The sequence below is a fragment of the Myxine glutinosa genome, chromosome 5, assembly GCF_964187855.1.
Source record: "Myxine glutinosa chromosome 5, kmMyxGlut1.1, whole genome shotgun sequence".
NCBI classification, from domain to species: Eukaryota; Metazoa; Chordata; class Myxini; order Myxiniformes; family Myxinidae; genus Myxine; species Myxine glutinosa.
The window spans coordinates 158146077-158166999 of record NC_136265.1 but is presented as its reverse complement, the minus strand read 5'-3'; the positions used below and the strand labels follow the sequence as shown (position 1 = coordinate 158166999).

General features: G+C 45.5%; 1 protein-coding gene across 1 annotated transcript in view; it reads left to right on the top strand.

The window, feature by feature from the left end:
- Positions 1 to 6080: 6080 nt before the first annotated feature.
- The window catches only part of DISC1 (DISC1 scaffold protein), a 44290-nt gene continuing 29447 nt past the window's right edge, over positions 6081 to 20923 (top strand). Inside the window, exons 1-3 of the mRNA XM_078778910.1 lie at positions 6081 to 6479; positions 7700 to 8451; positions 19103 to 19172. Of these exons, the coding sequence (XP_078635036.1) occupies positions 6437 to 6479; positions 7700 to 8451; positions 19103 to 19172 (865 nt within the window). The 5' untranslated portion in view covers positions 6081 to 6436. The remainder of the gene's footprint in view (positions 6480 to 7699; positions 8452 to 19102; positions 19173 to 20923) is intronic.

The following is a 20923-nucleotide window of genomic DNA, read 5'->3' as shown; positions in this document are numbered from 1 at the left end:
GTTTCCATGGCCGAGCAGCCGCACACAAGCCTAAGATCACCATGCTCAATGTCAAGCGTCGGCTGGAGTGGTGTAAAGCTCGCCGCCATTGGACTCTGGAGCAGTGGAAACGCGTTATCTGGAGGGATGAATCATGCTTTACCATCTGCCGGTTGGACGGATGAATTTAGGTTTGGCGGATGCTAGGAGAACGCCACCTGCCCGGATGCATAATGCGAACTTTAAAGTTTGGTGGAGGAGGAATAATGGTCTGGGGCTGTTTTTCATGGTTTGGGCTAGGCCCGTTAGTTCCAGTGAAAGGAAATCTTAACGCTACAGCATACAATGACATTCTCGACGATTGTGTGCTTCCAACTTTGTGGCAACAGTTTGGGGAAGGCCCTTTCCTGTTTCAGCATGACAATGCCCCCATGCACAAAGTGAAGTCCATACAGAAATGGTTTGTCAAGATCGGTGTGGAAGAACTTGACTGGCCTGCATAGAGCCCTGACCTCAACCCCATCAAACACCTTTGGGATGAATTGGAACGCCGACTGTGAGCCAGGCCTAACCGCCCAACATCTGTGCCCGACCTCACTAATGCTCTTGTGGCTGAATGGAATTCAGATTTCACAGAATCCAGGAGAGAGAAGGAGAGATGTCATGATTGGGTGCCAGCCCAGGTGAGGTTTTTTTTTTTTTTTTTTTTTTTTTTGTATACAAGATCGAGGCTCGTGAAAGAGCGAACATTAATCACACAGAAAGACAACCGACACATAAAACATAACATAGGGAGCGGTAGACAAGATGGGGAGAGAGGGGGAAGGACACAAACACAACATTTGAGAGCAGGGACCGAGAGACATGGAGACATCGAGAGATCTGAGAGAGGGTGAGGGCTTTGGGGGGGGGGGGGGGGGGGTGGGAAGGGGGCAGTGGGAGAGGTATAAAACATATGGACACTGCCAGGACTTCCAGGAAAGAAGTTGGAATTTCAAACAAGGTGGATCTGGGGTGAATTAGCGGGGGTAGAAAAGATCAAGGTTTTGGATGGGGGAAGATAAGAGATGGTGGTGAACAGCTGTTTTAAAGACCTGGAGGGAGGAGTGGGATTGAAGGGAGTGAGGGAGTTTGTTCCAGAGGCGGGAGAAAAGAGGAATGAAAGAGTGAAGGTGAGCGGAGAGCCGAGATTTCGGCAGTTTAACCATCAGAGGGTTGCTGGTAGATCTTGTGCGACCTGTAGGAATATTTGGGGGACAGAGCACAGAGAGAGCTGGGGGTGCAAGGCCGGAGAGGAGTCGGTAGAAGACAGAAAGACCACCTACCTGCCTGCGGTGAGTGAGTGAAAGGCCCTCAGAGATAGCTTCATCGCGGGAGATTCCAATAATTCTGAAAGCTTTGGTTTCAACAGCGTGAAGCCGAGCTAGGTGTGAGGCAGGAGCACCGGCCCATAGGGGAGAACAGTATTCCATTGAGCTGCGGATGAAAGCCTTGTATGTGGTGAGGAGCTCAGGTGTGCCGAGGAAGGACTTCGCACGACGGAGGATGCCCAGTCGGCGACTGGCTTTGGAGGCCAGCTTGGAAATGTGGTTTTCCCAAGAAAGATCATGGCAGATAGTGAGACCCAAAATCTTGAGCGACAGAACTTCTTGGAGAGGATTGTTGAGAAAGTAGATGGGAGGGTTGTCCAGTCGATCTTTTCGGAGAGACATAGTAAGAGTGTGAGATTTGTCAGGATTGAAAGACATGTTCCACTTGTTTGACCAGTCTGTGATTTTGTCCAGGTCTTCAGAGAGTGAGGAGGCAGCAGACTGCCGATCTGAGGGAAGAGGAATGGAGCGGCAGAGAGTGGAGTCATCAGCAAAGAGATAGAGAGGATTTTCGAGAGAGTCAGAGAGATCATTGATGAAGACCAGAAAAAGCACGGGGCCCAGAACACTGCCTTGGGGAACTCCAGCCTGAACAGGAAGAGGAGATGAGAGAAACCCATTCAGGGCCACACGTTGACGACGACTAGAGAGGAAGTCCGCCAGCCATGCGTGGAGATTTCCATGGATACCAAAGGAGGAGAGTTTGGTGAGCAGAGCGGGGTGCCAGACCGTGTCGAAGGCACGTGATATGTCGAGGGAGACAGCTCTAATTTCCTGTTTGGCATTGAGGACCTCCATCCATTGTTGAGACAGCAGAAGCAGCATGTCCAGAGTAGAGTGACCTGGTCTGAAACCAAATTGATGATCAGAGATCAAGCCATTGGAGAAGAGGAAAGATTTCATATCAGAAGCAATGATGGATTCCATGACTTTGCTGATAATTGGGAGAAGGCTGATTGGTCTGTAGTTGCTAGGATCTGTTTTTGCACCTTTTTTGTGCAAAGCGGTGATGTTGGCTGATTTCCAAGCAGATGGCAGTTGACCTTGAGCAAAAGAGAGGGTGAAGAGAACAGAGAGAGGGTGAGATAGAGCAGCAGAGCAGGATTTTAGGACCCGTGGGCTGATGCCGTCGGGTCCAGTTGCAGAATCAGAGTCGAGGGTTGACAGAAACTTTTCCACCTTGTCAGGAGGAAAGGACACGGAGTCCAGAAGCAGCAGGGTACGACTGGGTATGGTGGGTACAGAGAGGGATGGGTTTGGGACACAAGATTTAGAGGCAAACACAGAGTTGAGGCATACAGCTTTTTCACGTGCGGAGTCAGCTGTGTAGCCGTTTGAGGTAAGGGAGGGGATGGAGGGGGAACAAACACCAGAAACGGATTTGACCAGATGCCACCAGGATTTGGAAGAGGGAGACAGATAAGAGAGTTCGGTCTTGAGAACGGAGAGATATTGTTTCCTGGCTCTCCTGAGGGTGGACACACACTTGTTTCGGGCTTTGTGAAAGGAAATGAGATTTCCTTCCGTTGGATTTGCTTTCCAGGAGACGAAGGCAAGTTGTTTCTGGGCAACAGCCTCACCACAAGATTCCGTGTACCATGGACGGGAGGAAGGGTATGACAACTGAAGACGAGATGGGATAAATCTGTGCATGAGAGAGAGCAATTTACTTTGGAAGAATTCCCAGGATGAGTTGATGTCAGAGGTGGTAGAGATGGGAGACCAGTCCAGATGATTGATGGCTGCTTGAAGACCGTGCCAGTTGGCCTGAGTGAAATGCCAGACTCGTCGACGCTGAGCAGGCTCCCTGAGGATGGTCAGAGAGATGTCCACTTTAACAAGGACATGATCAGATGATCCGATCGGAGCAGAAGAAGAGCAGCAGACATTTTCAGGGAAGTTAGTCATAACCAAGTCCAGAAGAGAAGATGTTCCGTTGACTGAGATCCGGGTCGGGAAATTGACAGATTGTGTCAGTCCCAGTGAGTCGCAGAAGTCCTTTGCTGAGGAGCCATGGCTGGTGAGAGAGGTACCCACACCCAGCCAACTGGCATGATGACAGTTGAAATCACCACATATGAGGAAGAGAGAGTTGGGATGAGTAGATAGAAGTTGGTCCATATCATCAGACAGCGAGATGTAGATGGAGTCATCACTGTTTGGTGGACGGTACAACACACATATGAACAAGAGGTGGGAGCGAAGGGGAAGCCGTAGCCAGAGGTATTCCTGGGGGTGAGGTGGAGAGAGTGCAGTGCAGGGCGAGTGAGGAAGAGAGTTTTTGATAAAGATAGCAACCCCGCCTCCAGGACGAGGCTCAGGTCTATCATACCGGAGGAGGGAGTAGCCCGGGAGAGATACTATGGAATCAGAGACATCATAAAGGAGGAAAGTTTCTGTTAAGCAGATCACGTCTGGTTTGACAGAAGCAACCTGTATGGAGAGATCAGTTAGGTTTGAACGAAGGCCCCGGATGTTTGAGGTCCATACCGTTAATGAAGAGGAAGGGGGAGCATCAGATACAGAACAGGGGGGAGGAGGGGTAGGGTAAGATGTGGAAGAGGTGGAAGAGGTAGGGAGAGCTGTTGAAGGTGTGTCAGAGATTGAAGGGGGAAGAAGCGGGGAGGACGCTTTGAGGAGGGGGAGTGAGAGGGGGGAAATTGAGAAGCAATGAGGGTGGGGAGATTTGAAGGGGAGGGGTGAGGGGGGAGTTTGGGAGGGAAGGGACAAGGGGAGGGATTTGAAAGGGATGGGATATGGGGGAGATTTGGAGGGGAGGGGTGAGGCAGGAGTCTAGGAGGGGAGGGGCGAGGGGGCGTCTTGGCGGGGAGGGGTGAGGGGGTAGTTTAGGAGGGAGGGGGCAAGGGGGGGAGATTTGAAAGGGATGGGTGATGGGGAAGATTTGGAGGGGAGGGGTGATGGGGAAGATTTGGAGGGGAGGGGTTATGGGGAAGATTTGGAGGGGAGGGGTGAGATTGGATTTTTGAAAGTGTACGATTTATGGGAAACGAACATTTATTGCAAAATGAGTTTCTTGTGACCTTCGAGTTAAAAATACGTTTAAGGACGCTGGATGGAGGATGGAGTGCAGGAGAGTTTAGGGAATGTAGAAAAAAGGCACTATAGGAGATGGATATTTTTTTTGGGATGAATTGATTTGGTGAGCAAGTCGAAAGCAGCCTTTTAAAGAAGAAGAAGAAAAAGGTGTTATAAAATATGACGGAATACATAACTTCAGGGGAAAGTGTAAACATTGAAGGTTAATGAGTGAAAACTATCTGGGGAAATGGGGGAGAAACACGTGGTCGAAGAACGAACGAACGAATAAGAATGAATAAACGAATGAGAACAGAGAAGGAAATGTTTATTTTTATTTTTTTTATTTTTTTTTTGAGTTGAGATTTACACAAGGAAGTAGGCTATGGGTGAAAAGACTGGGAATACAGAGAACGAAAGTTATTGGATCACAAACGACGGACCACTGAGAGAAAAACAAAGCCTCAAGGTTGTACAGTGCACACTGTACAAGGCCTTGCTCGCGACACGGCAAACAGACGATCAATTTATGAAAGATAAACACCGAGAAACAACCAAAGTTGCACACAATAACTTCACACACCGAAAGATAAATACAGTTTCGACAAAATACAATTGTGAACAGACTTAACTTCGAAAAACGTGGAGACCGTGTGGAGCTTCGAAAATCCCTGCCGCCGTCTCCAAGATCTCGCGAGATCTTCTTCAATCAGGTTGTGGCTGATGGTTAGGTCTATGTAAGTTCAAGAGTCTGAACCTCTTCCAGGGGTTGACCATGTGAATATATATATATATACGAGTATGTTCATTTGTCATCCTCACAGAGTGACAGGTTGAGACTAAGATTTTCCAGGATTGAATGATGTTCCATTTATCAACTCAATTCCAGATCAGCAGAGTGTGATGGATCTGCACCAATGTGGGAGTCCTCTGCATAATGCAATAGAAGGTCATTTACGTGGAAGAGAAACAAGACTATATGCGACCATTGGCTGGCAGATGATCAGAGGGCAGAAAGTGAGGATTTGAGAAAATGTCATATCTAGATTCTAGACATTAGTTGAGTCATTATTGGGGAAATGTGTAGTTACTGTACTGTATCGAAGGAAAATCCCACGGAAAGATGGAGGGAGTTTTGTAAAGATGGAGGGAGTTTTGTAAAGATGGAGGGAGTTTTGTAAAGATGGCAACAAGTCAAACAGCTGGCTCTTCGGCCATTCAAGTTCAACTTGCTGATCTTGGATGACAATGTCGATTTTCTCCAGATGGATTAGGTGTTTGGACACAGTAGACACTGTGCTATCATTTGGGAAGTTTCTAATACAGATAAGTTAATGGCTTGGACCATTCGTTCCGATTTACCAGCTGATTAGTTTTCAAGTTTGATAACATACATTGTATCGTTATGCATTTTTGCCACACAAATTAACATAACGATGCAAAGTGGCTAAAAGTACTTATTTGTACATTTCAATGGGTGCCAAGTTTAAAATGCCTTTTTTGGTTTGGTTCATTCCATACTGGCTATTGTAACCCTCTTGCCCGAGATAGCGACAGTTTTAAACGACACCAACGGATGGAAAGAGTTACCACGCCCACCGATGACGTTTCATCTATGAATAACGGGAGAGGAAGAGAAGGCGGGGCTTAGTTTCGTTGTGTTAATGAGGGCGGGGCTTCTTCCGCGGGGCGTGGAGTGGAGTGGAGTTCACGGGAATCAAAGTTTGTCAAGTAATGTGAAGAGGTTAGTTCGACAGTTCGGGACATTTTTCCTTTTTCACAGATATACACATCGAGGACAACATTAAAGGTCGCGCTAGAAGGTCCGTCCCGCTGGATGACCACACTCGCCCACGAAGTGGAAGTTAAGTCACGTCATTGACGACGGACAACGGAGGCCGTTTTTCGTGCATCGACGGGAGGACCCGCTCCGAATCGTGACGTCAGCCCGGTCTTCGTGAGGGTCTCGGCTCTGCACGACCCGCGCTGCTGCAGTTCTGAAGTCCGTGCGATGCGCGACCGTCCGGGGCCACGTGTTACGTGGCTGGAAAATGTCCACTTTGCCCCATGTTAACGAACAGCCAAGCGAGGAAGGTGTGTTTATAATGTTAGCTTTTTCTGTGATGTATCGTTACCTTCTTGTACAATAACTTTACACTTGTCTCTGTGGTTGTGCTGGTGGTTCGTATATACCTGTGGCTGCTGGTTGCATCATTTTCTGGGGGCGGAGCTGTGCCGCTGATGCAGTGCCCCCCACGACCAGTCAGCTGATACTCATTTTGCACACCTTGGAAGGATAACAGGCCGAGTCAACCCACCTGGTGTTAATTCAACGGCACGACAGGGGCTCGAACTCAGGACCCTAAGATCTCAAGCCAGCCACCTTAACCGTTAATCCAACACCAGGGTAACTTCGTCCCTGTGATCTGCCACCACTTGATTAAAGGTTTTGAAATGTCATTTCGACTAAACCCATCGTAGTTTTGAAATGTCATGAAAACTGTGCTGCTGTGTTTGCATGCAAGTGGTGGTGCAGTTGTTGCATATGGTGGTGCAGTTGTTGCAGATGGTGGTGCAGTTGTTGCAGGTGGTGGTGCAGTTGTTGCAGATGGTGGTGCAGTTGTTGCATGCAGGTGGATGTGCAGTTGTTGCATGCAGGTGGAGGTGCAGTTGTTGCATGCAGGTGGAGGTGCAGTTGTTGCATGCAGGTGGAGGTGCAGTTGTTGCATGCAGGTGGAGGTGCAGTTGTTGCATGCAGGTGGTGGTGCAGTTGTTGCATGCAGGTGGAGGTGCAGTTGTTGCATGCAGGTGGAGGTGCAGTTGTTGCATGCAGGTGGAGGTGCAGTTGTTGCATGCAGGTGGAGGTGCAGTTGTTGCATGCAGGTGGAGGTGCAGTTGTTGCAGGTGGTGGTGATGCAGTTGTTGCATGCAGGTGGTGGTGATGCAGTTGTTGCATGCAGGTGGTGGTGCAGTTGCATGCAGGTGGTGGTGCAGTTGCATGCAGGTGGTGGTGCAGTTGCATGCAGGTGGTGGTGGTGCAGTTGTTGCATGCAGGTGGTGGTGCAGTTGCATGCAGGTGGTGGTGCAGTTGCATGCAGGTGGTGGTGGTGCAGTTGTTGCAGGCCGATCTAACATTGCGTTGTGACACTTTAAAAATGTCGACTCGTGCCCACGCTCTTGCAAATCTGATGATGTTGTGTCTGGATTCTCATGGATGTGCGTTCCTCTCATCTTCTGCCTTGGATGGAGGTCTAATAATTGTCGACTGCTCTCCTTGCTCTCTCCGTCCCCTCTGGTGTCTTCCACTGATTTAGGAGAATTTATCGAGGAGCCACCCAAGCATCATGTCTCCTGGTCATCACCCGATCCTGGAGACCCCGAGGTGCACCTGCACGACACCAATCGTGTTGCTCTACCGCCACGACTTCTACAGTTCCCGGCCCGGCGGGACGCTGTTGAAAATGGTGTAGAATGTGATGGCAGGTGGAAAACAAAGCAGGAGGAGAACAATAATGTGCCGGGCAAATGGTCACGGTCGTGCCCAGGAGTGGACCGTGGGTGTTGTCCTTCACTTGCGCTTTTCAATGTTCCCGTTGCTGACTTGACCAATGGGGTGGAGGAATCGAGAGCGCAACATTCCCACAACGCACAAAGCACTGGTGAGAGTTGCGTCGCAGAATACCCCGGTTGGGTCAACCGGAACTTGTCTGATGACTGCTCTGATCTGGAGACGGACAGCTCATCTGTATCAGGGCATTCGAAGACCTTTAACTGCGGACCGATGCACACGAGTCCAGGTTGTCAGCCGTTGCCACTCGGTAAACCGCAGCAAAGCCGTTGCTGCCCTAACCTCTCACCTGTCTCCTCGTTCGGCCAAGCGACTACTTCGGCCGTTGAGTTGGAGAAGGACGACTCCGAGTCAGCCAGGCTGCATCCAAACGTCGCAACCAGACCCCCTTTGTGCTTCATCAATAATACATTGGATGTGTTGGGAAAAAGCCAGAGGCAGTCCATCGATGAAAAGGTGTTGGAGAAACAACTGTCTGAATGCGAGAGGCACATCCAGGTGAGTTCCTCGTTCTACAATTGCTGCAGCATAACCACGTGGATAATATCTATGGACGCTGAATCGTTGAGTGACCAAGGTTCTCCTGATCTGGGTGTCCTGCTATCAGTAAGTGTTTGCCACCAAATACAATGGAAGCTTTCCACAACATTTGTTTTGGGGAAAGTTCCTTTAAGTTATCAGTAGCTACAGCAGTAACGACGCGTCACAAAGGATACAGTGGTGTCCTTACTCCGATGCCATGAAGACTTCAATAATATTGTATTATGGACAATATGTTCCACATTTTTATTAATTTGCTGGATGTTTTGTGCGTTTACAGATATTTTGAGTGGTTTTTATTGGTATATAAAATTTGTTTGTGACAAAGCCACCATGGCAGCTGCGATTGAAATGGACAGATGTCTGTAACTGAGCTCGAGTCCAGGTATTGATTTGATCTCCTCTTACACGTGATTCCTGCTAATGCATTTTGGACACTTTCACGAGGTCACTGTGGAAATTATCTCGGCACCTTTGTCACATTAGGAAGATTTTGCTTTCACTGGGGTTAAGGACTGGACTTTTTTTTTCCCATTGAGTACTAATTGGGCGAGTGTGGGTTTCACTCCCATGACTGCTCGATGTAGCCAAACCACACTTGACGAGTGTGGCGAGTATGACAAACAACGCTCAACATGAGTGGTGGTCTTTGTGATGCAGTGGACTTGTATAGGCTGGTTTTCTGGTATGCTTTGGTTATCATGATGAGATGAGGTGTACCAATGTACCATCCTCTTTACAGCGCGTTAGTGTTGCCAAAGTGGGTTTTTTGCCAAAGGTTATGCTGGGTGGTTTGCTGTTGCCCTCTCAGCAGGTGTCCACCAATGACGAGTTCTGGTATATGGGTTCTCCAGCTTAACGTCTTTCCAATGGACGACACACACATTGCTCCATCGCCCTGCATGCCAAATACCAGGGTGAGAGTTTATCGCTGGCCTGAGATTCATACCCAGGCTAGACAGCTCAAAGGGAAGTGTATATACCTCGAGGCCATCCTGCCATTCCATTGGTTATCATAACATTGCAAACAAGAGCAATCAGCAAGAGAGTGCAGACCCTGCCTAGGACTTATTTTGTGTGGTGTTTGTTTGCTGGTCTGTTACGGAATTGATAATAGACATTATAATTAATACATTTCAATACATAATTAATGGGCGTACTCATGTTACATAGGTACATAATTAATAGACATACTCACGTTCCAATAGTATGTAATTAATGGATGTACTCACGTTGCATTGGTATGTAATTAATAGGTGTACTCACATTATATTGGTACATAATTAATAGATGTACTCCCATTATAGTGGTACGTAATGAATAGACATACTCGCATTATATTGGTATGTAATTAATAGATGTACTCCCATTATATTGGTACGTAATTAATAGATGTACTCCCATTATATTGGTATGTAATTAATAGATGTACTCCCATTATATTGGTACGTAATTAATAGATGTACTCCCATTATATTGGTACGCAATTAATAGATGTACTCCCATTATATTGGTATGTAATTAATAGATGTACTCACATTATATTGGCACGTAATTAGTAGATGTATTCACATTATATTGGTACGTAATTAATAGATGTACTCCCATTATATTGGTACATAATTAATAGATGTACTCCCATTATATTGGTACGTAATTAATAGATGTACTCCCATTATATTGGTACATAATTAATAGATGTACTCCCATTATTTGGTACGTAATTAATAGATGTACTCCCATTATATTGGTACGTAATTAATAGATGTACTCCCATTATATTGGTACGTAATGAATAGATGTACTCCCATTATATTGGAGGTCATATTTATATTAAAACTCTGGTCAAGGGCCCTTCAAACATTGAAGCATTTCTTATGACTGTCTCCAAGCACCCTAAGCCTGGTGTTGGCTTAACGGTTAGGGTGGAGGGCTTGGAATCCCGGTCACCTGTTGAATTAACACCAGGTGGGATTGACTCAGCCTGTCATCCTTCTGAGGTTGGCAAAATGAGTACCAACTCACTGGGTCACTCGCTCTCAAGGAGGTTGGTGGCAGGATTTGCACTCCGGCTGCCATAAAACACCTCATTCCATAACACACACAGTGGTGTGCGTCGGGATTGTGCTGAGGTCACTTTGATAATGCTGACTAATTGACGAACATATAGAATAAACCAGGTGTCTCAATGCAATCTCTTCACTTCAATGGTCACAGACAGCTTAGAGACAAGAGTATTTCAAAATAATTTAACACTTACATTATTGGCTAACTGGTATCTCCACCCAAGTTAACTATCCTCTTCAACTAAAGTATCAAACAAGCCCGGATACGCCGCTTAGACTTTCGATCTTGTTTTTATTTGCTCCTCAGGCCAATTATTGATGTTTCACCTTGGATCGATGTAATTACTTGAAAATGCAATTTAACAGAGTACATTATATGAAGTACGGTCTTAATAAAAGGCATGATCAAATCTATATATAGTACTGTATATGATCGGCTAATGTCTGTCTGTCCCACCCTGAAACATGGAAACGCTCCTCGGAGGGGAAAAAAAACCATTAAGTTCAGGTTACTTCAAATTAATCCAAACCGACAGATTAAAAAAAAAAAAAATTCAATCGGATACAATTTTTTAACCCGGGTGGTGTATAAGCAACAATAAGCTGTTAAAAAAAATACATATTAACCTTCCATTTTGAGTTCTTTCAAGCAGCGCAATAATATATGGTTTCCTTTTTATTTTTCTTTCCTTTTTATATTGTGGTATTTTTACCATGGGCTTCTGCTGGTTACCTCCATGTGGACAGAGGTTATGTTATGTTATTTCATGTTATGTTATGTTATGTTATTTCATAAACAATCACGTTAGCCAATCATAGATTTCCCCCTTGTTGACAGTTATTTCCTTATTCTGTGTATTAGGCTAAGGATTTGTCTTCCATTAATTGACACTCCATTGCACCGAATTCAAATAGATAGATCCCTTTTCATTTTCATTTCACAAAGCCTCAATTGCCAACTGCATTCACCGCGACTCCATTAGCCACGAGGTAGGCTTGGAGAAGAAGGGGGAGGAGCTGCCGAATCTTGGGCGTGCCCGCCCATCGTCATCAAGGGTGGAGCCAGAGGGCCCGTGCCGACCAATCAGGGCCGAGGTGAGCTCACCGATGGGTGTGTTTTACAGGCCGGCGGCTTGATTGCCTGCGGGCGTTATAAAAAGTGTGCGCGGAAGCCTTTGAAAGGAGTGATGAGAAGAAGGCCAAGTGAGAAGTGCGAAACCAGAAGTGCGCCAGAGACGGCAGAGGAGTCCAAGTCCAGAAGTGCGAAACCAGAAGTGCGCCAGAGATGGCAGAGGAGTCCAAGTCCAGAAGTGCGAAACCAGAAGTGCGCCAGAGACGGCAGAGGAGTGCAAAGAAAGAGTTCTGCAGAGAGCCGCTTCAACCAGCCGCGTGAAGCCCTGATGGGGCAGCGAGTGACCCTGCCGGTGTGCGGTGAAAGCCGAATACAAGGAGCTGCGGGCTCCTCGCTTCCCGCCCGGAGTGGACCTGCTCGCTGTGCCCTGTGATTCCACCTGCTCATCCCTCCAAACGATTCCTGTCCTTCCATCCTTTTGTGTACGTGAGTTTGTTTTGTTTGTTCTGTCCCTGGGTTAATTAAGACTGTAATAGATAAGCTAGAGTTTCACTGTGTCCTTCTGGTCCGTCCCTCTTTCTGCTTTATTTTATTATCTTTCCTTCTTCCTTGGTTTTTTTTTTTTGTTTTTTTTTTTTTTGCATACAAGATCGAGGCTCGTGAAAGAGCGAACATTAATCACACAGAAAGACAAACAGACACATACAACAAATAACATCGGGAGCGGTAGACAAGATGGGGAGAGAGGGGGAAGGACACAAACAAAACATTTGAGAGCAGGGACCGAGAGACATGGAGACATCGAGAGATCTGTGGGAGGGAGAGGGCTTTGGGGGGGAGGCATGTGAAGGGGGGGGGGGGGGGGGAGAGGTATAAACATATGGACACTGCCAGGACTTCCAGGAAGGAAGTTGAAATTTCAAACAAGGTGGATCTGGGGTGAATTAGTGGGGGTAGAAAAGATCAAGGTTTTGGATGGGGGAAGATAAGAGATGGTGGTGAACAGCTGTTTTAAAGACCTGGAGGGAGGAGTGGGATTGAAGGGAGTGTGGGAGTTTGTTCCAGAGGCGGGAGAAAAGAGGAATGAAAGAGTGAAGGTGAGCAGAGAGCCGAGATTTCGGCAGTTTAACCATCAGAGGGTTGCTGGCAGATCTTGTGCGACCTGTAGGAATATTTGGGGGACAGAGCACAGAGAGAGCTGGGGGAGCAAGGCCGGAGAGGAGTCGGTAGAAGACAGAAAGACCACCTACCTGCCTGCGGTGAGTGAGTGAAAGGCCCTCAGAGATAGCTTCATCGTGGGAGATTCCAATGATTTTGAAAGCTTTGGATTCAACAGCGTGAAGCCGAGCAAGGTGTGAGGCAGGAGCACCAGCCCATAGGGGAGAACAGTATTCCATTGAGCTGCGGATGAAAGCCTTGTATGTGGTGAGGAGCTCAGGTGTGCCGAGGAAGGACTTCGCACGACGGAGGATGCCCAGTCGGCGACTGGCTTTGGAGGCCAGCTTGGAAATGTGGTTTTCCCAAGAAAGATCATGGCAGATAGTGAGACCCAAAAGCTTGAGCGACAGAACTTCTTGGAGAGGATTGTTGAGAAAGTAGATGGGAGGGTTGTCCAGTCGATCTTTTCGGAGAGACATAGTAAGAGAGTGAGATTTGTCAGGATTGAAAGACATGTTCCACTTGTTTGACCAGTCCACTTGTTCCACTTGTTTGGGTCTGTAAATAGAAATAAATTATATTCGTATTCCCTACTTCTGTCTTCCTCTTCTTCACATCCGTGTCGCCTTTGTCTTTTCCTCATTGAATATCTGTGGCACGATTTGGCCCACGTTTAAGGAATCGGGTCTTAGTCATTGTTAACGGTTCGGGCCGCGGCGCCATCCGCTCGGCAAATTAACATCTTATCCGTGGTCCGTAACAATTTGGTCCGTAACAAAACTTAATTTGGTCTGTGTTTGTCTGTCTGTCTCTGTCTGTTAGCAGGATATCTCAAAAAAGTTATGGATGGATCTGGACGATATTTGGAGGACACATTGGGTGTGCAACAAGGACTAATTGATTTAATTTTGGTTAAGATCCGGATACATTATTTTTTAAGTGATCCCTCTCCATTGAGAGATGGGGTTAAAAATGATATATAGGCTTCACATATAATATTTCAAAAAGGTGTGGAAGAGTTGTGACAAAACGTCGTGGATGAGTTGGTTCGGAGACGAGAACATACCGATTGGATTTTGGTGCAGGTCCTGATCCAGATCTGGCCCATTCAGTGGGATATAAAAGGTAAACTGTTCAGCCTGGCGGAGGTATGCCCTCTACCGAGTGCTGTTCTAGTTTGTAATGCTTTCTTCAAAGCAAGTTTGAAATCTTATTATTGAAAATAGTACGAAAGGATGAGCAGCCCGATCATGTTCAATTTTCTTATGACTTGATGGCTAATCATGGGTCTGCAAAGTAAAATCTACTATGGGTGTGGTGGGAAACTATTATCTAAATGGAAGTGTCTGCAACATGGCCCTGGCCCAGTGGCCCATAGTCGTATTGTCATGATGGAGCACACACACATTTGGTCAACATTTATGATGGATTTGTCAGGGCAGCACAGACTCTATCATAGTACCGATTGGTCCCAATGGACCAGCCCATTCCCTCTTGCCTGTCCTCTCTCTCCCTCTCTCTTCTTCCTTCTCTCCCTCTCATGGCCCTGGCTTCACAAAGGCGGGGATGCGCCATCTTGGATGTGGGGGATCTCTGGCTCGCTCTCTGATGTAGGGGATCTCAAAAGGTTTTGGACGGATTCCACCGAAATTTGGTGCACAGGTTGGGTATGTGACGAGGACAAAATGATTCTATATTGGTGAAGATTTGGGGATCCGAATCCGGATACTGGAGTTTTAAAAGTGGTTCTTCACCATTGAGAGACAGGGCCATAAATGATATTTCGCACGATATCTCAAAGTTATGGACTGATTTGGACGAAACTTGGTGGACCGGTTGGATGCTTGACAAGGAAGAATTGATTCAATTTTGGTGAAGATCCTGTTTAGGATCCGACCTATCAGTGGGATGCAAAAACGTAAACTGTTCAGCTGGGCGGAGGTATACGCTCTACCGAGTACCGTTCTAGTTTACGAGCACACATGCTCTTTGTTGACCGACTAACAGGAGAGCGCATACCTCTGTGGAGAGCTATGAATTTCTCTAGCTTGATGGGGAGAAATGGAGGGGAAAAGACAAGTGAGTGGCCTGGGTCTTTTCTATCTCCCTACCCCCATTTTGGTGATAAGGGGGCTCATACTTTTTTTTTTGCAACATTTATCTATTTAGAAGTAAACTACAGAATCACATTTATATCACTTTTTGCATGTAAGGCCAATAAGTAGGATACGTTTATTTTATAATCTACTTAAGCTCAGTGTTGGATCTTATTGGACTTAAGCTTGGTGTTAAGCTTGGTGCTGGCTTAGCGGTTAGGGTGCCGGCTTGGGATCCTAGGATCCGGGGTTCGAATCCCGGTCGATCGCTGAATTAACGCCAGGGGGGTTGACTCAGCCTGTCATCCTTCCGAGGTCGGCAAATTGAGTACCAGCTCACTGGTAATTCCCTGTGTGTCGCAAGAGGTGACTAACAGGGTTGGTGGCAGGAAGGGCATCCGGCCATAAAACATTGCTTCAAAAAGGGGACCACTGTGCCCGAAAAAGGCCAACCCCTGCTCTGCGGGGAAAAATGGCCTCTAAAGGTGGTTCTAAAGGTGGTTCTACGCTGTGGCAGTTTTGATTTTCATGAAGTTATATAGTGATTACGACTAAGGCCTTGTATTATTATTTCCAGACGCTACACGAGTGACGGATACAATTCATTGAAGTCTGTTGTCATTGACTTCAATCACTGTGACGTTTGGTCTCTCATTCACAATATCTACTTGTTCACTTCATGAAAGGTTTAACCGGTCCAGGCCAAGCAATCCTCTACAGGCCCAAACGGCAACCGTCCTCAGCTTGCAGAGACGCGTTTGATTAGTGGAAATTGGTAACCTACCGGATTTCCCTTCACGTAACTGTATGATAAAGCAAACTTCTGGATGATACTCCGAAATAACTAGCAATGCCAGATTAATGAAAGATGTGAAGTGAAAAACTTCATAATCATCAGATCCAGGAAGTATCCATTTTTGAATTTGGCTTTTGTTTTTATTTCAATGTCAACTGATATCAGCTTGTTGTTATTTTGAACTTGCGAGACCTTAACTTCTTTTCAAGTCGAAACATTTTTGAGGATTCAAATAGATCACATCAGGCCAGCAAGTGAACTTCCTTTCTTTGTTTCATTCAAGTATTTTAAGATTTTTTTCCAGGACGCGTAGTTCATTAACGCTTGCCTTTGTCAATCTCGTACTTCTGCAAGATCAAATGAAATGCTTGTCAATGTGGTAAATTGAACTTTTTGTTACTTTTCTTTTTTTATATTTGTTACTTTCAGTGAGAAAGTTGTTGGCTGCAGAAAGGCTGGTGCATTCATCCTCGTTAAAAATAAGATTTAATATAAGACATCAGCGAGAGAAGGGAGAGAGAAATGAGGCGAGCCATACACCTACACATCACGTTAACAAGCGATACCTCTTTTGCTTCAACGATTAACGCACTAAACGTCAACTTCTCCTTTCTTCCCATAACCCTAACCCTAACAGTGTACCCCAATCAACGTGCTGTTCATTTCGTCCATTGACACACACACACACACACACACACACACACACACACACACACACACACACACACACACACACACACACACACACACACACACACACACGAATGTGGATACATTGAGACCTAGCAGGGCTCCGTTCCACCATTTGAAACTCACATTTGGAGATAACAACCAACGACACACACGTGATAACCCCCATTTTGAAAAGCATATTATATTTGCTCGTACAATAAGCTTATTCAGAGTTGTATATTCTTTGGTCAGGATCATCTACATGGACGTGTCTTGCGCATTCAACACAGACTGTTGTCCTGCTTTCCTTGCCAAGCTCTCTGCCTGTGGCATACAAGGCCGCCTTCATTCCTGAATTTCTGACTTAATCCACTCGCACAGGCAACGTGTTGCTATCAATGGGACCCTCTCCTCCCCTTTCCGAGTGGAGGATGCAGTTCCCTAAAGCAGTGTTTTGGGCCCACTCTTGTTCCTCTTCGACATAAATGACGTAACCGATGCTCTGGAAAACTTTATTACTTTTTCCAGATGACTCCACATTGTGTTGTACAGTACCCCATCCCACTGTCAAGGCAGACTGCAGCTGCATCATTCTCTGCTGATCTAGAATTGATTAGATGCTGGTCTGATAAAATGTCCTTCAATCCTGGAAGATGTTCCTTTCTCACCCTGATGCTCCAGAAGGATTATCAAACTAACCCACCTATCCATTTTGATACCAAGGAACCAAGAGGTTCATTTTCTTGAACTTCTAGGCCTGATCATCGCTGTGATGTCTTACTGGTCTAATAACATAGGAAAGCTAGCTTCTAAATCAAGCCACACACTGTGCATCCTCTATTTTCCTTGGTCTTTCCTTGGAAAATGAAAACTATTTGCAGTCTAGAAGGCCTTTGAATGAAACTCGGTGAAATACTGCTCGTCCATACAGGTCGGAGTCCCAACATCACACGTCTCTCCTGCATTTTGTGGAATTTAAAGCTCTCAACATTATTGGAATCTCTTGCGCCGCGGCTGAAGCACAAGGTCTGTTACTTTCATGTCACAGGCAGTTTGGTGGTCTAGTTTTTTTTTTAAGCGTATCCTCTCTGATGTTGTTCTCTCGGTCCTCTGACCCTCCCCAGCAACTCCAGGATGCACACATTCTTTCAACTTTTGTGATTGAACTTCTCCCAACTCCCACTCCCACTTCTTCTTCTCCCACTGTGATTGAACATTTACTTCTCCCCCTCCCCCCACCCCTTCCCACGCCTCCTCCCCCAAAGCCCTCTCCCTCCCACACATCTCCCTGCTCTCAAATGTTGTGTTTGTGTGCTTCCCCTTCTCTCCCCATCTTGTCTTCCGCTCCCTCTTTTTATATATCTTGTTTGTCTGGTTGATTTGTTTGTGAAGTAAATGTTGGCTCTTTCACGAGCCTCGATTCAGTATACAAAAAAACCAAAAAAAAAACAACCTTAAATCTGAGGTAATTGCACACCACAAATCTTTAATTCCTCGTTTCTCCCGTCTATGAAACCACATTCCAGAGGCTGTTCTGTCTCACTCGTTCCTCCAGGACTTTCATCAAGCAGTGTACCCCCATCTCTTGACCCCAATTCAATCCCATGATCTTCATACCCCCCATTAACCTTTCCTAACCCAACCATCATACTTGTTCGTTTCGGTGTTTCCTCTCCACCTCCCTGTCCTCTTTTCCCGTTCTTTCATTCCCCCGATGTTTGCCCCGCTCTCGGTTTCTTGCTTGCTCTTCCATGAGCCTCGCTCCTGTAAAGTAAAAATACATTATTTCTAGAATCGCAACTACATGCATGGTGAAGTCTCCCCAGTGAGCAGCAAAACCTGAGAGAAGAAACGGAGGAAATGGTGATTAGTGGGGCTGCAGTCAAGAGTGAACACAATGGATTGTGGATTGAGATTGAGAGCACTCGTGTTCTTGAAGGAATATGGCGATTGACTAAGAATGGAGACTGTATGAATTATGCTTTTGTGTGCCCCACCCTTTGTTCATTTAAATAAATAGTTCTCAAGTTTTACAAACAGTTCAGATTTTTTTTTCTTCTAATGATGGAGTGCAATCAATTATTGAGTATGTTGATTTTGAAAGCTGGTGGACCCATCCAGGATTATGTGCTTGGGCATCATATAAAATAAATAATGGGTAAGTGCGTGAGGGGGTAGTCGGGTTTTAAATTCAGATAGAGAAGAGGATAGGGGGCTGATAGGCAAATAAAAGGGATGAGGAAACAACTTATGGAGTGGGGGACTCTAACTTCTACAATTCTATGTACCGTATATAATATGTCGATATCTTCCAACCCAATAGCAACGAGAAAGCATCTGAAAATACAAAGCCTGTCCAAGTCTGCTTTGTATTCAGATGTCTTCTACCATCTGCTAAACATGACGAAAACATCTCAGAAAATGTTACGATTTTATGCAGCCTTAAACTTTGACCTTTTGATCGTAAAAAAACCCAATTAGTTTCTAGCTTTTGATTGGTGACCCAATATGCAAATTCCTAACATTTCAGGTCAATTGGATGAAAATTTCACATTGACATTTTTCACAATTTCACATTTCACATTTTCACACAAATTTCAAAAATCACATCCACCAATAATAATAATTTATTAAAATTGATTTTATGCAACCTTGGCCTTTGACCTTGGGATCTAAAAAAAGAATTGGCTTCTATCTTTGGATTGGTGAACCAATTCAGTGACCGAATTTTACATGTTCTATGTTTCAGCTTCGCTTGTCATTAAGAGAGTTTTGGAAGGAGCAAACCAAAGCCACTGACGAGGGGAACTTCAAGAAAGGTAATAAATTATTATTATTTCTTTCATGTAAAAACAAATGTTCTGAGTTTTTTTGCCCTGAGCCGAGAGGGTGGGTCGGGGGGGCGGTCGCTGCCTGAGGACCCGGGGTCCGTTGAGGGGTCCGAGCTTCTGTAATTTTTTTTAAACAGTACAGTGAAACTTCTCATCCGCTCATTCTCATTTTCTCATTGTTACATTTAAACGCAGAAGCTGATTTTGCTTTCCTTGCCGGCTTTCTTGCCGGAACCAAAACAACATTTACTGTGGTTAATGGTACAGTTTCAAACTTTACAGAAAATGGTTAATAACCAGAAATGCGCATTACAAAGAAATGGGTTTGTATCCTCTTTGTCCAAAAAAAATTATTGACCATCTTCTCACTCATTTTTTTGCCAATCTTATGGAGAAAGTGATCAAAAGTCAAGGGTGCGAATTGACTCAATCGGTCCAAACATCCCGGTATCTCCTTTATTTTTGATCATACGGCTAAATAAAAGTGACCATTTGTTTAAAAAAGTTTTTGGTTTTTCTGGTGTTGGGCTAGCGGCTAGGGTGCCGGCTTAGGATCCTAGGATCCTGGGTTCGAATCCCGGTCGATCGCTGAATTAACGCCAGGGGGGTTGACTCAGCCTGTCATCCTTCCGAGGTCGGCTAATTGAGTACCAGTTCACTGGTAATTCCCTGTTTGTCGTAAAAAGGCGGCAAAAAGGGTTGGTGTCAGGAAGGGCATCCGGCCGTAAAACATTGCTTCAAAAAGGGGACCAAAAAACAACAACAACCACGGTTCCCGAAAAAGGCCAACCCCCGCTTTGCGGGGAAAAATGGCCCCTAAAGGTGGTTTTTTAATTTATTTATTCAAGAAAGTTCCTTAAAAAGTTCTAAAAGAGAGAAAGGGTGGGGTTGGGGACCCCGAGGTTGTTTTCCTCGGGGCCCGGGCTGGCTCTCGATGCTCCTAGCCTTGCGTGTGGTTCCTGTAGTCCTCATGACGATATCCATCCCCAGTGCCTTGTGTATAAACCATTTAAAAGGTGATGTACAAAGTAAAACCTACAAGGTATGCCTTCATTTTAATCTGGGCAAAAACTTCCAGCTTGCCTACTCCAAAATACAACACCAGGGTGGAGATGTGGAAATCTGAAAAAGTGGTACCCAGTTTAAATACCTGGTGTGTTAGTTTGTGGTTAAATTGTCTTGCGCTTGGAAAAGTAAGCACCCGATGGAGAGCAGATGTGAAAATTCGAATGAAGGGAAAGGCATGTCCACAAAGGTGAGTGATCAAACCTTTTGCTGAGGGATGGTTGTTCAATGAAAGGAAAATGACAAGGAGCTGATACTCTAGGTCCCCCACCCCTTGGGTGGTATGAGAAATAGATCTGTGTAATATGAAAGCAAAATCTTGAACGGGTTTTGAAATATCTCGTACACAAGCCAAGTAATAGAGATGGTTGTCATGGCAACATAATTCAGCTAATCATAACGCTATTATTGAAATAATGCTATTAGGAATATATATATCTGCAATATGTAAGCTAAATGTTCAACGGTTTTTGAAATATCGTGTACACAAAAGTACATAAACGGATGGTTGGTCTGTCGGACAGAGGTCATTTCAATGTCAAACAAACGCTCAGGCCTCGTCGGAGGGCCTGGGGAGAAAAAGAATGAGTGGAGTGTGGCTGGGTGAGAAGAACAGGTGGAAATGTTCCATTTAAATTAGGTATGATGCTTTCTTAACATGCCTGATATATTAT